The sequence below is a fragment of the Perna viridis genome, chromosome 10 (assembly GCF_037379345.1).
Source record: "Perna viridis isolate PV_CMFRI_1.1 ecotype Kerala chromosome 10, ASM3737934v1, whole genome shotgun sequence".
Lineage (NCBI taxonomy): Eukaryota > Metazoa > Mollusca > Bivalvia > Mytilida > Mytilidae > Perna > Perna viridis.
In genome coordinates, this window is record NC_142454.1 from 19,388,392 (window position 1) to 19,413,273 (window position 24,882).

Genomic DNA, 24,882 nt, shown 5'->3' on the forward strand with positions numbered 1-24,882 from the left:
TCAACACAACTTAGTTCTACAGTAATTGTAGTTATAATTCGTTTGAGTTATCATGTATTATATGAACGTTTCCAAAAGATTACTGATATCATTCATACATTCCTATCTTAAAAAATACACTAAGCATGAGTTATTTATAAATCATGCCAACTTATTACAACATACTTAGATATATGCTTTATAAAGATTTAAGCAAAATTTGAAATATCATGAACGCACGTGTCAAGCATTTATTAGTAAACACATAAAATACACTCCCTGGTGTTGTACATCGTAAATAATAGGTTTTCCTCCATTTATAACTTTTGACAATTGTTCTATTTAGGAACACATATTTGTAAACAAAAAAATACCAAATCTTTTAACGTATAACGCTTACAAGATTAATAGAAAGTCAAATGTTTTGTCAATAATTACAGCTACTACAGATAGTTAAAGTGTTAATGAATTGTGGATTGAAAGAATTTGTTTTTAATAATAATTATACCTAGTAATATTCAGATGTCTATTGTTACTAAAAAAAAGTTAAGAAATACTAATTAAAGAATCATTGGATCTTTAAGTTTTCGTACACTTCTTCTTCCGAGCCTACGTCATACAGGCGGTTTTCTATAGTTGTACACTCTACTTCATAGTTGTCATAAACACAACTTTGGGGTTTATTTTTGTCAACTGATTCATAGTTAGAACATTCATTATCGGTACTGTAGGTAGGGTTGTCTGAACTGATGTAGTCATTTGGAGAACTTCTTTGGTGTCTGCTGAAACAGTTCAAAGAAATAAATCAAATCGTGTAGTTTATCTTATAAAACAAATACCAACAAAGTCATTTTAAATGCAATTAGTCTTTCTATTGTCAAAGTTTTTTTTAATAATTTTTCTTTATTTTCATCGTAACCGTTTTCGGAAATTCATTCATCATGAATATTATTATCATTATTGCATAAAAGTTGTTAAAGCATTTAGCTATTATACATTTTTTACAACAAAAATCATAGAATCAAAAATCTACACTCACCTAGCTTCTCCTTTTCCTACAATGTTAATCATTATTTGATTTTTTTTCTGTCCATATGAAAAAAAACTTACGTTCACAATATGTTCGGATAAAAATGAAATATTTGTATTGTCGTGACCAACTTGTATAAACGAACACTAGTTTTGAAAATAATACTTAAAGATAACCTAACGATGCCGATAATGTGTCATTTATGTACATTTCTGCTAATAGTTAGTGTTGTAATATCTAATTAATCGAGCGATGTGTACAAAATATTCACACATTTTAGCATTATTTTAATTATAGCAAAAATAAGAATGATTTATCAAAACAACTATTGTGTTCATTTTAGTTCTTACTTATGTAAATGTTTAGATACACCAGTGTCGCAAATTAACATTTAGTTGTACATGTGTTATGTTAAATGCAGTATTAACTTTTAACTGGTACAAAATATATATTTACGCTACCTTTTCGTTGAATTCTTTTGACAATAAATACGATAAATATAATGACAATGGCTGTACCAACAGTACATGATATCGCTACTCCTACGAGACTTGTGACGGTCACTGTGTTTTCGTCTTGGTCACTTTTTCTGCTCTTTATCTCTGAAACATAAGGTAAATTCAGATTTGTTTTATCACTTTTGAAACAAGAATATACCCATTTTAATCCATCTGGGATTTTCTTAGCCCACCAATGTCGCACTAAAACGTTTTATGACCAAAGTTTAACTGCAGAGGAATAGTGGAAAGCAGACATTCTTTATATCTTCTTAATCCAAATTTTATTTTTGAAGTGAGAAAAAATTAAACGTCGCCCGAAAATTCAAGAAAATGAATTCTAAGACAACTTTGGGCAAGAACTAAATACTCCATTACTCCATCCATACAAAAAATTGTATTTCATATATTGAGGCGGTTTTTAAATTGGCTAATGAATTCTTTATAAGTAATAAGTATAATGTACAAGGAGGTTTTCTTTGAATGCTTTTAACAGCAGTATTCTGTAGTTTACCTCATGTAAATAATTTGTATATGTTTGTATTTTCAAAAGCTTGACGACAGGAAGGATAATTCTAAATAAAACAAGCTTTATGCTTAATTTGAGTTACATAAACAGCTTATTTGACTTTTAAGAACGAATCGCTATGTTTTACCTGGACAATTTCTCATAGCACATCTGTCTATTTCTTGATTAGAACCATCACATTCTTCTCCTCCGTGAGAAGGTGGGGGGTTTTCACATACACGACTTCTTGACCTCCATCCTCCTCCACATGTAACATTACATGGTGTCCACTGTAGCCAGGAGCTCCAAGATCCATTCACTACAAAAGGTATGACATTTATTTTCTGAAAATTTCAACATCTGTTGTTTTGGATTTTCTTTTCACGTTTTTACAGACTAACGAATGTTCTTTTGCAGCATGTATTAGAAGTTAACTGTTATGTTAATCGTTGAATCTTCAAATCATTTATTACAAAATTCAGTTGTTGACCTATCATTTTGTCCATTGCATTCATGATAAGACATTTACTAATTGACTGTAAGCGACGTCGTATATGTGTGCAAACTCTCACACTTAAGAGGTTCTATCGAATTTCGGATATAGCGTATGGATTTAGAAAGTAACTTAACTTGAACTTTTAAAAGGTATGTTATAGGAAGTATCGTATCGCATATTCCCGTTGGTCGCGATATAACAATATACAGGTGCAATTATTATTTGAGCACAAATACCTCATCATTAATGTCACAGTTTAATGTCTCAAAACTAAATGTACAAATGTGATTCTAATATAGTTTGCATTCAGTAATGTAGCACTATAGCCGTTAAAGAAAGCTTATCAAACCTGAGCAGTATGTGTCAAGACACAGGCGTATTTCGAAAGGATCTCTAGAACAATATTCCCCTCCAAAAGCAGGAACTGGCGTAATACACTGACGCTGCTTTGATTGAAAGCCAGGTCCACAACTTCTACTGCAAGATGACCATTGAGTCCATTTGTTCCAACCTCCATTAACTGAGAAATCATTACAGTAAAGGTAAGTTTGTCATGAAGACTCCTATTTGATTTATTTTAATGGCTGACAGATTAAGATACTACAACATTTGATTTGTGACAAACAATTCTAGTATTCATAATGACAAAAAAAATGCTAATACATTGTATTTTAGTTCTTTTAATTGTTTAAAAAAACGATTGATTGTTTTTTATCTACCATAGTTACGTCAAATGTTTGTTTGTGGTGTTACAGAAGTTTCACTACATGTATGTTGACTTTTAAAAAAAAATGGTACAAAACCAAGTGACTAGTCAGTAATCATATTACTCATGCTCTATCAACAATCACGAGTATCATAAACTATTCAGAATGCAAAATTATTGTCTTACTTAAAATGAAAACTGATTTGCTCATATCGTTTCATTGTTGCCCTCAAATGTAATAATATACATTAGCTATACAGGAAAGCCTGATGTTATTTTAGTTTTTGTTAGAGTGCTTACTGCTAATCCTCTAGTTGTGTGTGTGTTGCTTTACTTATCTATTTACATATGTAATTGTATTTAATTATGTTTGCTGTCTTGTTTTAGCGTTTAAACCATATACCTGGATTTTGATGTATCTGAATTGTCCAAGTATTGACGTTTGAATTTTTTTTTACATTTGCAGATGGCGTGTCATTACTGGGCGTAATCTTGCATCGTGTTTCCGATACTATTTTTAATAACATAATTTGTTAACGTTTATTATCAATTATTATTTTAATAAACATGTTGTGATCATATACCTGGACAGCCTATTAAATTACAATCTCGATATTCGCTATCATCACCGACACAGTAAGAACCATTAAATGCCGCTTCTGGTGAGTCGCATAGTCTTGATCTTTTCTTCATTCCCTCTCCACAATCAGAACTACAGTTACTCCATCCAGTCCATTCGGACCAGCCGCCATCAACTGGAATTTAAAAAAAGACACCACGTTGTGCTGTTGTGATTTTGTATAGTATGATAAGAAATTTATCGTTTTAAAATTAAACCTGTCAAGACGAACAATTTCAATGAAAGTATGTCGGATGTCAAGAATACGTACAATTAACGTATTTTTATCTGTAAGTGAACACAATGGGAACAACAATACGGGTAAAGAAATTCTGTCTAAAAGTACATACTTCAATAAACAACTAAAAGTAAGATTATCAGATAAAATTAACATTCAACATACGAATATAACTATAAAAAAGACACTTTTTAACATGTGGGGTCCTCTTTCTGACTTTAAAATGGATAATCAAGATAACAAAGATCCAAAATAAAAAAAAAAAACATAAGTCAATATCGATGTTTATACGGACAAAAACAGACGCATACATAACAAGGAAAGTAAAATAACCAAAATAACACACGTACAGATAAAAGCAAATGAGCAACTCAGACACCACTTAAAACGGGAAAAATTAACCAGGTGCACCATTGAGAAAATATTGTGCAACTTCTTAGCAGTGAAGTTGACTCATTACCAAGAAATGTTTATCATCAGTATATTAAACTCTGACTCATATCAAACATCCCTTATAACACTCTACTACACCACCTTAAATACCAGCACATGTGTTTATTTATCTATTAGCGATAAATGTTGAGTACTTCTCCAAAACGTTTGTAGTGTTCTCTCTAGAACATTCATTACTAATTCTTTAGCTTTTTCAATGTGACGTCTTGTTTCCCTTATTTTTTGTGTATTCGGTTTGCTACTCTGTGTAACTATGTAGATTGTCTCTGTTTTATCAGTTCACGTCTAGGTCATGCTTTTTTCTTTATTATTTTTAAGTATTTAAATCATCCCACTACTGACGCTTCGTTATCTTTTGCGTGTATTAACCTGGGTTATAACGTTCATTTCGAAATGCTATTGGTCAGCATTTAAAATCAGTAATTCGCTAGCTTGTATTCAATTGGTCTTATTTCTATTAATTGCAAACAAAGTAAACAAATATCGTTTGCCTCGTTTGTCGTATGTGGTAAGGAATGCGTTTGCCGTATTTTCATATAAAGTATCTCATGGTCCAACAATATACATATATCTTGTATTGTTTTAAAAAGATGTGTTTTCTGACCATGAATCTCAGTATCTAGTGTTGAATGGATTTGAAAAGCCATGATTACAGGTAAATTAATTTTGTTTGTTTTTAGCTAAACTCTTACAAGCAAAAGAAATAATTCTATGCGTATAGATTTTACAGCTCAGTAAATCATATTTTACAGTGCATTAATTTTACTGTACCTGGGCATTGTGGAAGTAAACAGTTTACCGACTCTTCACTGGGACCACTACAGTTCATTCCACCATACCATGCAGAGGGACTATCACAGTTTCTTACACGACTCTTTACTCCTGCAGAACAAGTAACGGAACAATCTCCCCATTCAGACCATTCACTCCATGCCCCGTGTACTGTTGAAATAAGAAAGATAAATAATCTGTTATAAAATATGATCGCTTCGATTTTCTTTAGAAAATATATTATTTACTTCATGTTTCTACTGCATTACTTGAACAAAATGAAGCACCACATTGAGTTATGTAACATAGATATATATACACACAATTTGTCAATAATGAAAGTAGACAAGAGGGGCTAGATGCATATCTCTCGTATACACTAAAACGCTCTGCAAAGTTTAAAAACTATTGAGGGAGTGAAAAGTTACACAGAAGTAAGTACAAATGGAGATTTATATTTCATACATTTTTGCAAAGGTATCTAAAACAAACAAATGCTACATTCAAATTGCATTTGATATTACCCAAAGAAAACAGTAGAAAGGTACATCTTTGAAATATGCTCTGTGCAGAGTTTCAGTAATATAAATATATTACTACTTATAGTGTGAGCCAAAGATAACACACAGTATTACTGTCTGCATATATTGTTAAAAATAAAAATAAATAAAAAAACATGACATCTATTTCAATTAATCCATTTATGTATATTTCAAATTATTTATAATCAGAGGATACATTTTTTTTAAAGGTGTTTCTAATGGTTCGACCATTTTTATACCGATGGAGGCTGATAAACACAAAATCAATTGTTGTTTTTTTTTTTTTTTTGCGTTTATTATAGCTTAATTGTTTTACATATATTCAAAAATGCATAGACATAATAGAAGTTGTGTTTATGAAAGTGATTTAGTTCAATTATTTTTCTTCTTTCGGCAATACAATACATGTCTGTACAAATTGTTTATATTATCCCTTGCCACAAGTGAATTCATCGTTTATTGTCAAATTATATTTATAGGGACATCGATTGATATGGGCAAACATGTTATCTAAGAGTAATCAAGGAAACCAAAAAAATGTAATCGAGGGACAAAGACCAGACATAGAAAACAGACACACAAAACAAAGAAAAACTAAAGTCATACATACAAAGTAACAAAAGCAAAGGAGCAACTCGGACTACAAACTGGGAACATGGACCAGGTGCACCGGTAGGGTAAGCATCCTCTGCTCTTCAAGAAACACCCGCCGAGTTGCTCATCAAATAGCAAGTCCGGGGTAGACGAAAGAGGAAAGGAAAACTATGACACGTTGAACAAATCAGTTTTCATAGAGCAGATGGATACACTGTAACGATCCACCAGTTCATGATGACGGCCATAAAACTTTGTAGTGATGACTTCAATCTTGTAGAAACATAACCCTGCTCCAGAAGCCTATTTGTTAGAATTCTACCGAGATACAAAAAGTCTGCGTGTTCTCGGCAAGCTCTGGCATAACGTATGAGTTGTGATATGAACACTTTATACGCAGGTGCTGAAGGGATGTTGCCACAGATGAAAGGAAAGTTGACAATTTTGAATGAAAAGTTATCATTGTTTGTCGTAAAGTTTGGTCAATAGTTTTCCTTTACCATCGATTTCTAAGTGTAGGTCAAGATATGAGGCTGACTTCACAGTATCTGTAGTATCCTTTACCTCAAATTCTTTGAGGTAGATGCGATGTATCAAATCCCAAAAATTGGGACTGTTTAAGTCAGCCTCATAAGAGTGAAGGAATAGGTCAGCAAGTAAAGAAGCACAATTTCTTCCCAATGGAATGCCGACCGTTTGTTGAAAAACGCGTCCACCACACTGGACAAATATGTTGTCGATTAAAAATTCCAGCATTTTGTAAACATCTTCTTCTGTAAATTTGGAAAATGATTTGGAATTATTTCTTAGAAAGTATGAGGAATCTCTACAAAGAACTATATATGTGTGTCTAAGTGTACCATCTTTTTTGGAAAAACAACGATGTATAATGTTTTTAAGTCGGGATTGTAACTGAGTATGTGGAAAAATCGTAGCATTTCAACTAAATTATTTATATGTATGACCTTTTCAGGTGATGTAATTGATGATGACATGATTTTTCTTTTTAATATAAGATAATAAGCATCCAACCATTAGCTGCCCTGCAAGTTCTATTTTGAATATATTGTACTTTCATCACAAGATGATTCATGTATGAGTACAAAGGACAATATATACATATGATTTTCATGTTATATATAGTAGAGGTATACAATGTATGAAACATTATATTTTTAAAAAACATAGCTTATAGAAATGACACATTTCTAACAAATGGAGAGAAAAAAACACACAGGAGAAGCACAGTATAGTGATATTAAATAATACAAGTTACAACATTCACCATTCTTTTTACCAAAATTGACAAAAAACAAGAACTGTCCAACTAAAGGATATTCCGAAAAGAATTTGTGGTTGAATTTACATTTATTATTATTACTTCATAGAGATATATGAATATAGACATATCTAGGAGATACATCTGAACCGTTTTTTACCTTTAAAAATTCCAAGTGTGGGTGATCATGCAATTAATCGAATTCAGTGTGACTAAAATGTATCAGTGTTAATTGTTAATGATAAGCAACTCTTGATATTTTATTGGTTAGGTGTGATATCAATATCACATTTACTACATCCTGACTAACTTATAACATTAAAAGTAAATCATTGCAAATATGATGAGTTTCCCGTTGATAGGTTAACATAATATGCAAAGATTAAAGTATGGTAACAAGAAATATACCTTTCCTTTATGTAAATTAAAGCATTTAAATTTTGACTCAGTGTCATAGAAAATGGATACTAGTATGGTGAAACGCACCGGTGTATAACCTAAATACAAAATAATAAATACTCCTACAGAACAACGAGTGTAAACACATCTCTAGGGAAGCTCTGAAACGCCCCAACAACAAACGTTAAACAATCTGCGGTAACAGAATGATGGCAAGTTTTCAATGTCAAGTGTATTAAATTGTAATATAATTATGTAACCTGAAGTTAAATATGACGCCGGTAAATAGAGACCTATACGAAAACAAAGCAATTATATTAACAAATGATTCATGACCTTTATGCAACTCCTCTATCTACCTTTTGTTGGTATTAGTATATCTGAAATATGACTAAGAAAATAAAGTAGAAATGAAGTAGAAATATTCATTATATAGGGCTTTAAAGAAATATTCATATCATTAGTCTCTCTCTAATAAGCTTCAAGAACTGCATAAAGAACTTAACAGAACTTTAAAAACCCACCAGTGAAGGAGGGGCTAACACAATAGAGTCAACTTTGGCAAGAAGTTCATCACATTTATCATATATATATATGATGATAGTCGGAATTTCCTCAGACCCTGCAACCTTGCTGTTTTTTATTTGGATATTGATATATCGGGTTTGGGTTCAGAACGATGTGCCATACAAAAATACCCGACCGGGACGAAAAAAAACAGCCAAAGGCTACCCATTGATCTTCAATGAACGACAAGGAAACCATCATACCACAGGGAATGTTGCAACTTGCCCAAAAACATCATTGTACAGAGGTATCGCGAACGAGTTGAAGCACATTTGGGAAGTATATAAATTACATCAGAAAAACGTGAGTTTTGTAGTTGTTATTGTCCAGGGAAACAAGTGCTAACTAGAAGAAAAATGAAGAAACAGATAACAAGATTTTTCATAAGACAAGGTATTGGTACAAGGTTACAAATGTTTTGTCAGTAACGGGTCTGAAAATTATTACAATCAAAATAAAAAATACCATATATGATGATCGATATATGATCGATTTTCCTTATATGTTTGTAAAACATTTTTAACATGGAGAAACTTCCTTTTGAAAATGTTAGAAAAGCTTTATAATTGATAGTAAAAAGGCCTTAATCTACACGGAAATCATGAGCATTTATACAGAAGCTATTAGAAAATTTTCTCTGTGATACAATTTATACCAGAAATTCAATTTCGAATAAATATAACTTTTAGTCATTTGACATTACCTGGACAATGTGGTTCTTGGCAGGTTTGTATCTCATTGGAGTTCCCTCTACAGTAGTCACCACCATCAGACGGAACAGGATTGTCACATGACCTTCTTCTACTGATGTATCCCATTCCACAACTCACACTACATGCGATCCAATTAGACCATACGTTCCAGTTACCATTAACTGTCAAATGGACAAGTGATTTATGAATCAAATTATCCGAGTGTTGCAACATAAAATATTAAAGATGTTATTGTCATATGCTCTTTTGGATAAAATTATAAAATAAATTCATGTGTGAATCCATAATTTATTCATAGATATAATTGTTTTACATTGTTGGTTCGAATACTGTATATTATCATCCATAGGTCGGTTACGTTGAAAGCACTTCTTACATTTCATTTAAAAAAAACTTTGTTAAATACATATAATATGAAATCAATACGTTTTTTTTTTAAGTGGATCAATACTGTCACATTATCAGCAAATCATCCGCGCCTTCTTTTTAATTTCTTGTTTCCTTGTATTTGGTTACCTTTATTCAAAAGTTCCATAATTAAAGGATAATACGAAACGGAAAATACAGCTCAACAGTGCTAAACTATTGATCATTAAGTTACACTGTAACAATAAAGTTGAAAAAGCTAGCACTTTCTGTATTTCCTGACACCCTTTATTTCGTTCATTATAAAGCTTCTAGGATATAATTTGACTATTTTTGTGTATGTGAAGCACAAAAATCCCCAAAAATATTTCGTAAGGTAGTGTTAATCATTCAAACGTACGATATGAGTGACGCTGACGAACAGCTGACTGTTCCTATACATGGTGTAATTGACGTTTTCATATTAAGAATATGTGCTCAATACTTTGCACTCGTATATGATAATCATGTCCGACTAAGGAATTTCTTAACGTCCTTGGCATTATTTGTTCATGAAAATCATTTATGTACTTTAGTAAGCGAAACATTTTTATATAATTATCACAGTAGAAACCTTTCTTTTAAATATGGATAAAATTCCCCTCCTCCGCGGTTCATTCACTCTCATTGTCATAAGGAGAGGTAACTTATGGTTAAGATTTGTTCCAAAACCTCAATGGACAGCATTTCATGAAAGTTATGTCTGTACTTTTAAAAGTAAATGATAGCTTACATAATGACCACAGTAACAATTCAAAATATTTATGAAATGTATGTACCCACACTGTAACCTCATTTTATGTTGTAAAGCAATATTCGAAAGAGAGGTTATGAATGTAAAAGAAGTATAAAAAGGTGACTTTAATATTTTTTTTTTATAATTGCGTTTCAATACCTTAGTTGCACATGATTTTAATGCGAATTCACCTTTAAAAGTAATTGACAAGTTTTCAAAGTTGAAACAATTTTTTATATATTTTATATATATTTTAGTATTACAGTGTATTATATTTTCTAATATTTCGTGTGATGTACGATTTAAAGAGAGATTCTAGATTTGTTATATAAATTTAACTATAGTCCCTCGGATACCTGCATATTAGAATACGCCGAATTTACACGTTCAGCTGAACAGTTGAGTATAGTTTCTCCGCATCAATACAAATGAGTCTAAAACAATTTCGATAGGGGTGTTTATCATTTCTTACAATCAAATTGATGGTTATGTGGGTTCTATTTCTTTTTATTTCATAACAAAAATTAAAAATAATTACAAAATTGAATCAACAATTGTTTAACGAACAGTTCAAATGCATTTCAGATTGTTAATTATTGTAAGTCATCGGTCACCTATATGTTAGACTAACACAATATTGCGAGGGAAATTAGTGTCGCCATTGCCTGAGAAGAAGACGTTACGGAAAATTTATTCTTCAAAATGTGTTAAGTTCTACTTGAAATAAAAGTGTTATGCCTTAAATGGTTCCACAAGGCAAGGGGTTAGTTAAGTCATTAAAGGGATTTAATTTTTGCACTATCAAGCACACATTTTTATAAACAAGCATTCATAAAATGCCAAAATTTCTGCACATATTTGTGCTACATGTGTACAATTTATAAGAAGCAACTGACTCAGATTCGCAAGTCTTTATTAATACCACATTTGAAGAGTAGATGTTTTATTTTCCTTTATGTACATGTATCTACAAAAAAGCTCTGAACAGCTTTAACTGCTCAACTGATAATGTTAAAAATATGGTTATTATTTTATTTTTTTTCAGCAGAACATTTTTTGAAGCCTATTCTAATACACTGCATATTTTTTGTAATATCCATATCTATAATTCCCTGTCGTATGAATCATAATAACTGAAAGAGTTTTCTATCTATATATGTAGCTACGGCATATATTACATGTAGTTTGCATGGTTTTCAAGATAAAAGTTGTAGAACCCTGTCATTGTTAACACTACACACACTTACTTGAAAACTCTTCCACCAATTGTAATAAAATTTGATTGTTTTTTTTTTTTTTTGTTTTTTTTTACTTAGAAAAGATTGCTGTCATATAATGATTTGATACTTTTCTTTGTTGTTACTGCATGCCTTAGATACTTAGTTCAGTGTGATAATTACATGTAATAAAAGTATTAGGTTGCTCAAGATGTCAAATCCACAAGGAAGGTTAGTATTGATTTTGGGAGATATGACCTCATCTATTTGGGCCGAAAGCAAGCATTACATGGAATTGAACTATTTACATGTAACTCAAGTAAAAGCAAATTAATGTCTCTGATATTGCTCTATAAATTTCTATACCACTAAGGTTAAACTGGTTTTGAACCTACAAAAGTTTTATGATCGTCATCATCAACTCGTGGACCGTTACGGTGTATCCATCTGCGCCATGCCAACTAATTTGTTCAACGTGTCATAGTTTTTGTTTCCTCTTTCGTCTACCCCGGACTTGATTTTTTATGTACAAATCGGCGGGTGTTTTTTAGAAAAGCATACCCTACCGGTGCACCTGGTCCATGCTCCAAGTTTTTAGTGGAGTCCGAGTTGCTCATTTGCTTTTGTTACTTTGTATGTATGATTTTAGTTACTTCATGTTCTTTATTGTGTCCAATCAGCGCCGAGTGTATAGGGAATTTATACACAAAACTGTCTTAAAATCTTAAAAAAAACACAGCATAATGACATTGATTGTGTCGACTAATTGATGGTCTCAACGTTTACACATTCATTTGATATAGAACAATATATCATCTTACACTAATTATATTACTTATTTTACAGTCTCTGAAGCGCCAGTACTGACGAAATGCACAGGAAATTGTTGCTTGAAAAAATTTATTACTTGCAAGAAGTTTCTTTGCGTTCTTTCTCCTAAGATACAAACTGACAGAAAAATGGTACTTTATTGCTTTTTTTTTCTTTTACACAAGAATGTTAGAAAAGTGCATATACGTGTAACTTCGTGTAATCATTAGCAAATATGCAAGTTCCTTTTAGAGTTGTGGGACTTAAAAAATTTCAGTACAGAAATATCCTTATTCAATGTAACTGATATATACCACATTGTTTGTTTCTGTTAAATCAAACAGAATCATAAGAGTCCAGATTTAGAGCAACAAACCTACATTAAGCGAAATGGTCAATCCTTAACATGATATAGCAATGTTTAATCCATCCATGCAAGTACTCCCTCAGGAAAGAAGCATTGTAATGTATATGAATATAACTTGACTGTCTTAAAATATTTAAATCTAAACCTTGGTTTAAAATAATAGGACTTCAACTCTGAAAAAAGTACCCTCCGTTTCCGCAATGTATAGCAGAAGAAATATCCTCGATCATTTTACACCCTAATTTTAGTGGGGGTTTATAGTGATAGATATGTCCATCCTTTCTTCCTTCTGTTACACAGGGGAGTTTCTATATCTTAATATTACTCCTCTTACACCACTAAATGGATTTTAATGAAACTTTCATGGAATCTTTTAGTTGCGAAAATTGTGTTATTTTGCACTTGAACAGGGTGAGGTTACAGAATCACCGCTACATTCCATATAAAAGAAGTATTGAAATGCCCCCTCCCCCTAAGGCATCAATTGCTGTAAAATACCATAACATTTTGTCTTCCAGCCAATGCAAACACAGTCAGGACCAACCGATTCTGCTCTTCGGGCAATACTTGTCGGCATCCATATTTGCTCCTCGAGCAATACTGATCTGTGTCTACACTTGTTTCTTAGAAATAAAAATATTAACAAAATATCAACAGATAAGGTCAAAATACTGCGACAACACTCCTTGTTACTTTTTAAACGTTAATGTAAGAGCTTAATAAACATTGGTTTTCTACTATAGAATACGACTGTAGAACATAATGGCTCACACTTTAAAGCAATACAAAAGTTGAATCGCAATTGCCTAAAGATTAAGTACACAGCTTCATATTCTTTGAAAGTGTGTTTTATTCTTTTGTTTTTAGTCCCTAAGGACATCAAAGTGAATTTTGAAATTCTCAAAAACAATATGGTATAGTACATATTGATTTACCTGGGCAATTTTTGATTCCACATCGCTGTGAATCATTACCGTTACCAGTGCAAGTTGATCCACCAGATGAGGGTCTAGGACTGTTACAGTACCTTCTTCTAGTCTGCGTGCCACTGTTACAGCTTTTTGAACATGTACCCCATACGGACCATTGTCCCCAGTTGCCATTCACTTCAAAGTAATTGGAATTTGGAGGGTTTGTAAAGGTTTGAAAGCAATTGAGCATGCAATAAGTAGCCCTGGTTGTAGATAGATTAAAAGCAAAAAGCAAAAAAAAACTGCGAGTATGAAATAATGAGCACTATAAAAAAATATTTGAGGAAACTTCTGTTGGAATAGAAAGAGATTGAAATCATAGTTTCTTTTGACAATACTCGATATATCTTATGATGGTCCCCTCACCTTTGTTTTCCCTAATTTTCTTATTCCTAATTTTTTTTCGAAATATTTACTAACGCAAATAAAGATTAAGCAAAGCTTTCAATTGGGAATGTGAAATAGTCATTTTTTTCGTCTGTTTTGTTGTGTGGGGAATCACTTGTCAAGCTTAAAGGGAGACGTGACACAAAAATATCATTTTATAATCGTTTATGTTTATAAAACTATAGTATGTTTGTAATATGAATGTAAATAATGTTTTCTCATCAGGTTAGCGCTAAATATATACTCCAAGTCACCTCAGATTGTTTGCGGTTTTTTGCGTTTATTTTTTTAATTACTCGACGGTTCCTTTCAAAAACTTGCCATTTTATTCATGTCGTTCTGTACTACGATTCCCTTACAATTATTTTTCGTTCTTACCTCGGAGATTGAAAAAATTCAAAATTTATTTTTCCTACGAGAATTTTGCATTGAATGTATTGTTTATCCGCCATCTTGTTTCTATAGATATTTTGAAATGTTCCCTATTATCTCACAATTGAAGAGGTGAAATACCATGATTTCCCGCCACATTTCTGCTCTTTACCTTTAGTAAAAGACAAAACCAGAAGTTCCGAATGAAAATGCTACAACTGGTACTTAATAAGAGTCTTACCACATAAAGTAATAAATTAGCAGGGAACCAGAAATATGGCGGGAAATCATGGTATTTCACCTCTTCAATTGTGAGATAATAGGGAATATTATTGGAATATTTGGATCTTCTTTAAAATCCAGTCTCTCTATGAATCAGACAATGGGTGAAACATGGTACGAAAATTTTGAAAATTTAATTTGACTATTTGAACCATTGAAATCAAGCTAATCCAGTGATGCAGAGATCAAAAAGAGAAAGCATATTCGAGTTCAATTACATTTTCAGAACGATGGTATGGCATGCACGTTTCTAATGTTTCCCATTTTCCCTGATTCTTACAAAAAAACTGACACCTTTTGCCGCCACCTTATGTCTTTTACCAATGCCATTTGTTTACCCAGACGTATATGCTTATTGCTTTTAATAAGGCGAGTTTGGTGTGTAAAGTTTGTTGGCCCAGATAATTATATATTTTGCATTGATAAGCAAAATTTCCAACATAATCCTTGACCGACACGTGGTCATTGCCCAATAAAAATAAAAATACTACGAGTTGAACGACGTAATTTCGTATGTTTTTATTTGAAAACAAATCCTAATGCTGATAGATGAAAAAAATGAAAAAAATATATATATTTTCTTCGATAAAAGTAAAAACATGTACTTGTTAATTTACCATTTTTGATAATCAACTCAAATTCGAAAATATTATGGCATAACCAAAAAGATAGTATTGCCACCAAATTTTATTCTCAAATATTTTCTAAAATTATCTGAAAAAAATTAAAGATAATTTAATCGGTTAAAAAGTGAGATTTAAGGGACTAAAAATTTTACGTTGACGTGAATATAAAATAATTAGGCCCTATCTAAATTATTGAAGATATGCGTTACCGGGGTTGAGATCTGTTGTATCATAACAGGTTATTGAACCGTTTAAGACAGACAGAAAACGAAACAGTAATATGCAGATAAATATGCAATAAACACGTATACCTAAATATTTTCCGTAGCATTTTATTCCTACATCTTCTGAATGATCACAGTTTTCGATTCTCCATCCTTTATGTGAACATCTGTCTAAACGTGTTTCCCTTCCCGAGCAGGCTAAGTCGTCTAAATTTATATGCTGATATAATAAACCATTTCCTGCTGTGTAGAACTCCGCATCGTAAGTGCTGAAAACATTATCTTGTTTGAAATGCCTTCGACATTTCTTTAAAAAGGTGTTTATTAACAATCGCTCATATTTGTACTATAGTCGGCGTCACATAAATAACATACTGTTAAAATTTGAATAAAAATATTTTCTACGACTTTATTGACACCTACCGTCGTTTAAATTGTCTAAAATGACTTGCTCATTCGTTTAGCCAAACAGCTTCTCCCTAAACATTGAATCGTTAAATTCCGGTCAGATTTTAATTCTAGGTGCCAATATTTACATTGTAAAAAGTCGGCCATGTTTACAGTGATCGGGTTGCTAGGAGATGTTGTTTACGTTTAAATGGTTTGTCCAAAAACCGAAGAACCCAGAATGCACTTCGGCGTTATTTCGGATATCTCGGATTTATTTTACGCGAACAACGTACAATACCGAGAAGTTGATCAAGCAGACGATTGTCACCGGAGTTCGACGGGAACTTACGAACTTCGTTTGTAAACAAATCGTCCCGTAAAAACCAACATGGCGGATATTAGTATGGGATTTTCCCGTAAGGATTTGTTACGCATGATTTAAGCTAATAAGCGACTTGTTTTTGAGAAGCTGTTTGGCTAAACGAATGAGCAAGTCATTTAAGACAATTTAAACTACGGTTGGTGTCAATAAAGTCGTAGAAAATATTTTTATTCAAATTTTAACCGTATGTTATTTATGTGACGCCGAGTATAGTTTCCTTCACGATGTCTTTTTTATTTCAGATATATTATAAAATTTGCGATCATTCCAGGTAATGTAGTCAACATATCAACCACTTAAATAAATTTATTGCAATCGTGAATGATAAAGAAATTCTTGGATTATTGATTCTTTAACAAGATATCAACTTATTGTAATACAATTATTTGCAAATCAATAAAAATGATTAAGGAGTTAAATTTAAAAGGAATAAAAAGTTGAAAATACCTGTATCTCAACTGTCTGCACGCAACACGAGCATCATTGAGATCGAAACCATCGTCACAGATAGTACCCCATTCGCCACTGTAGTATATCTCTAATCTTCCTTCTCTTGGAGAAATGCCGCCTACTAATCGGAGGTCACCTATAATATAAGACGTTATTATATATAAATTGAGTAATTTCTCTGCTTGATACGACCGCATAGGTCAAACTCTGAACTTTTGGTGCATCTTAGACAGTTAGGACATCTTATTCAAACTTACAGCTTTAATTTTCTTATTCAAACTTACAGCTTTAATTTTCTAATGTTAGTAGACATTTGGCACATGAATAAGAATTTGAAGACAATCAAGGTAGCCCTTTTTGTCCTTCATTCCTAAATGTTTCCATTAAAAATATTAACAGTAACAACTTCAAAAATCTATCCCAACCTTGTTTTGAGATACAGTTTTAAAGCGAGTCATCACCTTTTACTCAAGTTATCATCCGAAACAAAGTTAAATGCATGTTGTTTGCCCCCTTTGTGAGCCTTTAATCTTAATTGGCGTTAGTCACAACCCCTAAAAGCCAACCCAGTCTCATTTAACGTACGACACATTGTAATAGAATTTCAAGAAATCCATTCACTTTTACTCATTTTATTGTCTGGGCATTAGGCAAATGCTTGTTTCTGGTAGAGATTTGGCTCTTATTTCCTCATTTGTTATGATCATAAACCCAAAAAGTTATCATAATTACATAACCTTTTTAATGATATGATACCCTGTCATCAAATTCCAAAAAGATCAATTAACTTTAATCGACAACATATTTGTCCAGTGAGGTGGACGCGTTTTTCAACAAACGGTCGGCATTCCAAATAGGAGTTTGGTCCTCTACTTGCTGACTTATTTCTACACTCTTATGATACTAACTTTATTGCTGAACTGATCCCAAAGAAAGAACATTGTTTGGCTAGATCCTTTAATTTTTGTTTCAGCTATACAGGTGACGTCTTATATCGTTAAACAATCCTAGTTTTGGGGATTTGATACATCGCATCTACCCCAAAGAACTTGATATAAAGGAATCTACACATTGTGAAATCATCCTCATATCATAACCTTTACTTAGAGATCAAAAGTAAAGGAAAACTATTGAATAAACTATACGATAAACGTGAGGAATTTCCATTGTCAACTAACCTTTCATCTATGGCAACATCATTTTATGGAGTCTTCATATCGCAACTCATACGTTATGCCAGAACTTACGGTAACTATGCAGACTTATTGTATCGCGCTAGACTTCTTACAATTAGGGTTCTGGAATAGTTATGTCGCTACAAGATTGAAGTCATAACTACAGAGATTTTATGGTCGTCAACATGAACTCGTGGATCGCTACTGTGTATCCATCGGCATCATGAAAGTATATATATTCAATATGTCATAGTTTCCCTTTCTTCTTTCGTCTACCCAAGACTAGACTTTTTATCAGTAACTCAGCGGGTGTTCTTAGAAAAGCTGAGGACGCTTTCCTTACCAGTGCACCTGGTCCATGCAATCTAAGGTAGAGTTGTATTTTGAATGATAAAAGATAACATAATATTGATTGATACAAATCACGTTCTTTTCACAATTTTTGATACAAACCTAAAAATAATACACCTGTACATGGGAAATGGTGTAATAGGTGGCTGATATTAGAAGAAATCAAAAATATGATGGGGAAAGTTAGTTATAAACCTTGAACTGGTTGTACGCTTCCAAAGCAGCGGATACCGACATCTTCATTATGACCGCAGTTGTGAATGTCCCAGCCACCATGCTTGCACATATCAATACCACTTTCACTCCCAGTGCATTCTAAATTATCCATCCATATGGGCCCTTCTCCCGATGCATGTGTATAAAACTGAGCATTACTTGTACTGTTAAAATTTAGCAATTGGATGAAATTGTCTATAAAATCTACTTCTTCAAAAAAAAAAGATATTTATAGATACCTTTAGTGTTTTGCATTTGATAATTGCACTATGTTTTTCACAATACTATACAATAGAAAAGACGACTTAAAGGTTTGACCAAGAACTATGTGAAATTCAAAGTAAGACAACGATTGTCTCTGTTTATAAGGTTTATATAAAGTATTACAAATATTAAGGTGTAAACTGTGACCAAAACACTAAATAGACTACTTGCGGTAGTTTTAGCTGACGGCACGCAACTCTAGCATCATTGATATCAAATGAATCGTCGCATATTGTTCCCCATGCATTGCTATGAAATATTTCTAATCTGCCAGTTGTTGTTCCACCAACTAATCGAAGGTCACCTATATTTAAAAAAACAATTGACGGGAATATATTTGTCAACATCAAGCATGATAATATATCAAGTCACATGTTAGAATGTTTACGTTTTTTTTATTAGTCCTCAAAGACTGAACGACTTTTTTGCGAGTTGTCCAATGTTTCCACAATCAGAACTTTTTAGTCATTTTCGCTGTAATGTAACAGTTGGTATTTATCCAGCAGTTACTTCCTGTCGGACTGAAATCAATCCGCATTTTGGGTGGCAAATAGTAGAACCATGTAGTTATTGCCAATTTGTTAGTAAAACAGTATCTTTCATCTTTGTTTAAATTGTAAAAAAAATCAATCCTTTGTATGTAATTTTACGTCTAAGCTTTGAAAGTAAGATCCTGCGGTCCTTTTCACAAAAAATCGTAGGTGTAAAATTAGTCGTAAGTTATGACATCATAGTAAATAAAAGTATTGTGACGTCATAACTTGCGACTAATTTTACTCTTACGATTTTTTTGTGAAAAGGGCCACTAATAGACCGATGTACATGTAAATGCAGAAACGGAAAAAGAAAGAAGGAAAACGTCTTCTTTTCTGATAGTTCGAACGGGATTTGAGTATTTTACATTGAAACAAACATTGTGAAAATTCCTATCAACCGTAGTTCTGCAGAAATGTATACAAATGAAATATTGTTTAGCTGAAATGAAAACTGTTTTAATGTGAGCGATTCTTCAATCTTTTTAACGAAATTTAATATTACTTATTCATTTCGCACGATTATTATTACTGTGAAAGTACTTTAATTCGTTGATACCAATTTTCGTGGATAACGGAAGAAACATAAGTTCGTGGATTCTTGAATTCGTGGTTTTAAGGTTTTCAGTATATACATTAAGGGAAATATCATTTCCGTTGGAAACCAAATTTTGTGGTTTAGCAAACCCACAAAAACCACGAAAATCACGAACCATCGATTTGTAGTCAGATCAAAAAAACATAACATAATATACAGAAGGATAAAAAAATATATGAAAGATGCTGAGCGTAACCAAGGGAACCAAGATTCTAGCTAAAATAAAAAGAATGTAATCCAGGGATAAAGACCAGAAAGGGGAAATCACACACACAGACCGGATACATTACATAATATGCTGAAATGAGTCACGGTAGGCCAAGCTAAAACATTGATGATACATTAGATCATGCAATGATTTACCAAAAAAGGAGATTTAAAATGATTTTTGATTTCGAATCACTTTTTGTAGACACACCTTCCGATGCATCAAAACACCAGACTCCAACATCTTCGCTATGGCCGCAGTCGTGGCTTCCCCATCCATTATGGCTACAACTATTTATAGTCTCCTCGGTTCCAATACAATTAACATTGTCCAGCCATATTTTTCCAGTTCCGTCTCCAGATGTATAAAACTGAACATTGCTCCAAGAACTGAAGAAATAAATAGAAATACAGACTAACAGTTCATACTAATTGTTAGAGACAATAAAAGATATATGAACTTTTATTCAGCAAAAACATTTACAAATTACACTTATTGTGAATTATATCTAAATTTACTTGTATGTGTTTTATTTGAGTTCGTGACTCTTCATTTTACACTTACCTTGAATCAAGTTGCCTGCATACAACATATGCATCTGCTAATTCAAAAAAATCATTACAAACAGTACCCCATTCTCCGTTATAGTACACTTCTAATCTTCCCTGTAATCGACAAGCACCTCCAACTAGACGTACATCACCTTAAAGAAGTAATAGTTAATTCAATCATATTGTTAACGTATTAACTTTCGCGGTTAAATAATTTTCGCTATTTTCACGGTGGATTAAAAAAGGGTATAAAGTAGTACCCGTTAAATTGATTTTTAACACTTAGTCCGAATTTCCTCTGACCCTGCGTCCCTCCTCTTGTTTATTTGGATATTGATGTGTCGGGTTGGGGTAAGAACGATGTGCCATACAATAAGTTGGAGATGTAGCGGTATCGCGGAGTACCGCCCATCAACCGCTTGTAACGACCTTCAAGTTGAAATTGTGCATGTCACACCTACCTAGTTCGATCCCGGAATCATTTTCCTGTATACTGACACCAAATTTGCTACAAAAATTACATTTATTATTGAAGTTTCGATAATTTTCCACGAGAGACCCTGTTTTGTTGACATTTTGAACCGTAATAGAGAGTAGGCGGAGCTTGTTACCTTTGGAACGGAACGGAGAAGAAACGATTTTTAAAACCGGAATCTAACAGAATATTTCAAAATTCCGCTGAAAAATTACGTGTCCGCTACCCTTCCGTTCCAAAAGTTTTCAAATTGGTCTTTATGCCAGATAACAGCTACTTGAAGGAGCAGTCTTTATTAAAATCAGATAGGAGATTCATGCATGTCAACAACCCACCAAATTCACTTTTATTTCTAATTCAGAAATAACTACAGGCCAAATAACAAGTTTCAATTTAACATTCTAATATGACGTGCTTCAAAACTCTTTAGACCACAGCCATGGTAAAAATGTAATCAACATACGACCAACATTTCGTGCAACACATAGGCAGCGTCTATTAAGAAAATATGAAGAAACTAGGCCTTATAGAATCTAAATAAATTACTGAAACTCTATTTTGTCATTGTTTAAACATGCACTGGCCATTTTTTTGGCTCGCGTTTGCTCGGGGTAAACAAGTCGACATAAATGACCGGTCTGTATTAAAACAATAATAAAATGATTTATTACTGACTTCGATTCTTGCAATTTAGGGAAAAAAATTAATAGTATGTTTACGAAATTGTCACTTAAAAAATTATCAATCATGTTATGTTTGATTTGAGTGGTAAATGCAAATGAATGTATGATTTTCTCCAAAATACAGATCTGAATATTGAAATGGCAATTGTTATCTAAGAATATGGTGTGTGACCAAAAAATCATCGTTTTTAAGAGGGTTTTTCTCCACCACGAATTACGTTTTCCGTTTGCCGTGCCTGTATTTTATATGGATAGGTAATTAAAAGGAAAACGATGCAAACTATAGCGAAATGTTACCAGCAAACTTCCGGGTTTCGCTTCCAAATATTATTTTCAATTTTTTACAAATTTTATCAAAATAGATTGCCTTGCTTGACTGTCTTGATTTTTTTACATAGTAATTGTATGCCATTTCTTTTAAAAAATAGAACGAAGGTTATATTACAACTAGAATTATCTATCCAGTAGACTAAACAAAAACAGAATAGTTTACATACCATTGTTTTGTGATATAATATGTGTAAATTGAATCCCGATTACCACAAACAAATAAAGTGGTTTCATCATTTTGATATTTCGTTTTTGTTTTTCGTTTCCTGCTTTATCTTCCGTGTTATCTAAAGAATGGGTGGGCGCCCTTTAGGTCAATCCTACAAAACATTGATATAATTTAAACGAATTCTTTTTATTCGATCTCTTGTTATTTGTTTGCATGCTTGTTCATTTTGTCTGTTTGTTTGTTTTTTGTTTTTGTTTGGTTTTTTTTCTATGCCATGTACAAGGTTTCTAGAAACTGACAAAGAACATTAGCTTAATTTATACATTCAGTTACCATAAGAAAAAAAATAATATCATCTTAAACTAACTAAATAAAGGCGAACAAACAAACATGTTAAATATATCTTTAAAGGTATGGGTAATTATATAAAATTTTGTTTAAACTTCTAGACATGTATTCAATTTAGTTGAGAAAACAACCACTAAGCCAAAAAACGACTTGAATACGTTCTAGATTTTTTTGCAATATAATGAATAATTTGAAGGTTTCAGGAATCTGGATTTCGACAACATATGTTTCTTACAAAAGAAAGCAGAAATACATAAATAAATGCAAGTGAATAAACCACAAAAATTAATTAGCGTGTTAAAGTTTTGAAGCGTGAAAGAAAATTAAGAAAATATTAGTACTATTTGTTAAATTCAAAGTTCTCTATTAATAAGATGACAGAAAGTGTTCAAGATTCTATGATTCTGCCCGAATCGGATTGTGTGGCATAATTTGAATAGTAGAAAGATTTTTTCTATGCAGATTATTATTTTTTTATATATGTTTTATTATTTTAAAACACACAGTTTCTTCAATGTTTTGGTGACCAGATTAACATATAAGTTATTGTCATATTTCAAAATAATTGCACAATTAAGGAAAAAGTTTGTTATACCTTTGATAAATTTTATATTAAAATTGGTATCTATAATTTTATTAACCCATTATTGTCCTATAAAAAATATGATTTGTAAACTTATACTGACAATAGCGTTTATCCCATAGCCAATACAAAAAAGAGCAGCCGTATTCAGTGTGCTACTAGCAATGTTTTGTGTAACGTCATTGAAAATGTAACATTACTTACATATGGAACCATTCATGTCAACTGTTTATGCAACTATTCCTTCTCCTTTAACCAACAAAGAATTATTATAGCATTTAAATGTCAACCTATTTACAAATCAGGCAGTGGGTGAAACATGGTATGAAAAAGCCCACTATTTTGAAAGTTTTATTTGACTATTTGGACCATCAGAAGCAAGGAAAAAAGACCAGATTTTCCATATCATTTTTGTAAATTGAATAATAATTTCATAGAAAAACATTGTAAATGAACATTTCATGGTCAGATAACTGGGTAAAATCTATTCTATTTAAAACAATTCTGAGCAAATCTAGTGATTCAGAGGATCAAATATTGTCTTTTCAAATAGAGATATTACCTTGAGTGAAATTATATTGTCAGATTTGTGGGTTTTTGACATGCATGTTTCTTATTTTCCCCTTTTGCCTGATTCTAACAAAAACTTACATTTAACTTCTTCTATAAACAGGGAAGTGAAACAGTACATATAAAACGTAGTGAATATAATTATAAACACAAATAGCTTGGAGTCAATCCAAAAATTTCTCAATGATTTACAGAAAGCATAAAAGAATCCTTTTTATTAATTGAATGTCGTAATTATGTTGAAGAAAGCTATATTTACATGTATTTTTGTTCATTAATGCAATGATATACACTTTTTAGCTCACCTGGCCAAAGGCCATGTGAGTTATTGTCACTTGGCGTCCGTCGTCGTCGTCGTCGTTAACAATTATACAAAACTCTTCTCCTCTGAAATTACTCGACCAATTAAAACTAAACGTAGTATGAATGTTCCTTGGGGTATCCTGCATAGAACTGATATGGGGATTTTTTATTCGTCAAAAAATATGGCCGCCGTTACTAAAAATAGAACATAGGGATCAGTAGTTTTTCACATATATCTCCTAAATCGTTAGGTTTATCTAAATTCAGACGGACAAAAGTGTTCAGCATGATAAGATCAATTTGTTGTCAAATTTTGGTTTTAATCCGTTTAGCCATGTTGGAGTTATTTCCCTTTTTAGCGAATTTTGCTATTTTCAATTTTATTTCTTTCAAAAATCTTCTTCTCTGAAAATACTTCATCAAATTAAACAAAACATGGTATGAATGTTCCTTAGGGTATCCTGCATAGAACTGATGAGGGGATTTTTGATCCGTCAAAAACATGACAAAAAATA

The 24,882-nt window shown here is 32.2% G+C and overlaps 1 protein-coding gene across 2 annotated transcripts; it reads right to left on the reverse strand.

Annotated features, from left to right (window-relative positions):
• Positions 1 to 216: 216 nt before the first annotated feature.
• On the reverse strand, positions 217 to 23,761 carry LOC148604850 (uncharacterized). 2 transcript variants are annotated; one of them, XM_088548718.1, is made up of 17 exons: positions 23,699 to 23,761; positions 22,562 to 22,714; positions 20,920 to 21,058; positions 20,566 to 20,744; positions 19,188 to 19,320; positions 18,732 to 18,916; positions 17,008 to 17,146; positions 15,876 to 16,057; positions 13,862 to 14,032; positions 9,382 to 9,552; positions 5,298 to 5,468; positions 3,801 to 3,971; positions 2,860 to 3,030; positions 2,163 to 2,333; positions 1,471 to 1,611; positions 1,019 to 1,034; positions 217 to 758 (listed from the first exon to the last, which is right to left on the reverse strand). In XM_088548718.1, exons 2-17 carry the CDS (start codon positions 22,629 to 22,631, stop codon positions 548 to 550), a joined length of 2,421 nt encoding a protein of 806 aa, XP_088404844.1. In that variant the 5' UTR covers positions 22,632 to 22,714; positions 23,699 to 23,761; the 3' UTR covers positions 217 to 547. The 2 variants fall into 2 exon arrangements, with proteins under 2 accessions (XP_088404844.1, XP_088404843.1); XM_088548717.1 differs by having other exon boundaries at positions 217 to 761.
• Positions 23,762 to 24,882: the final 1,121 nt, after the last annotated feature.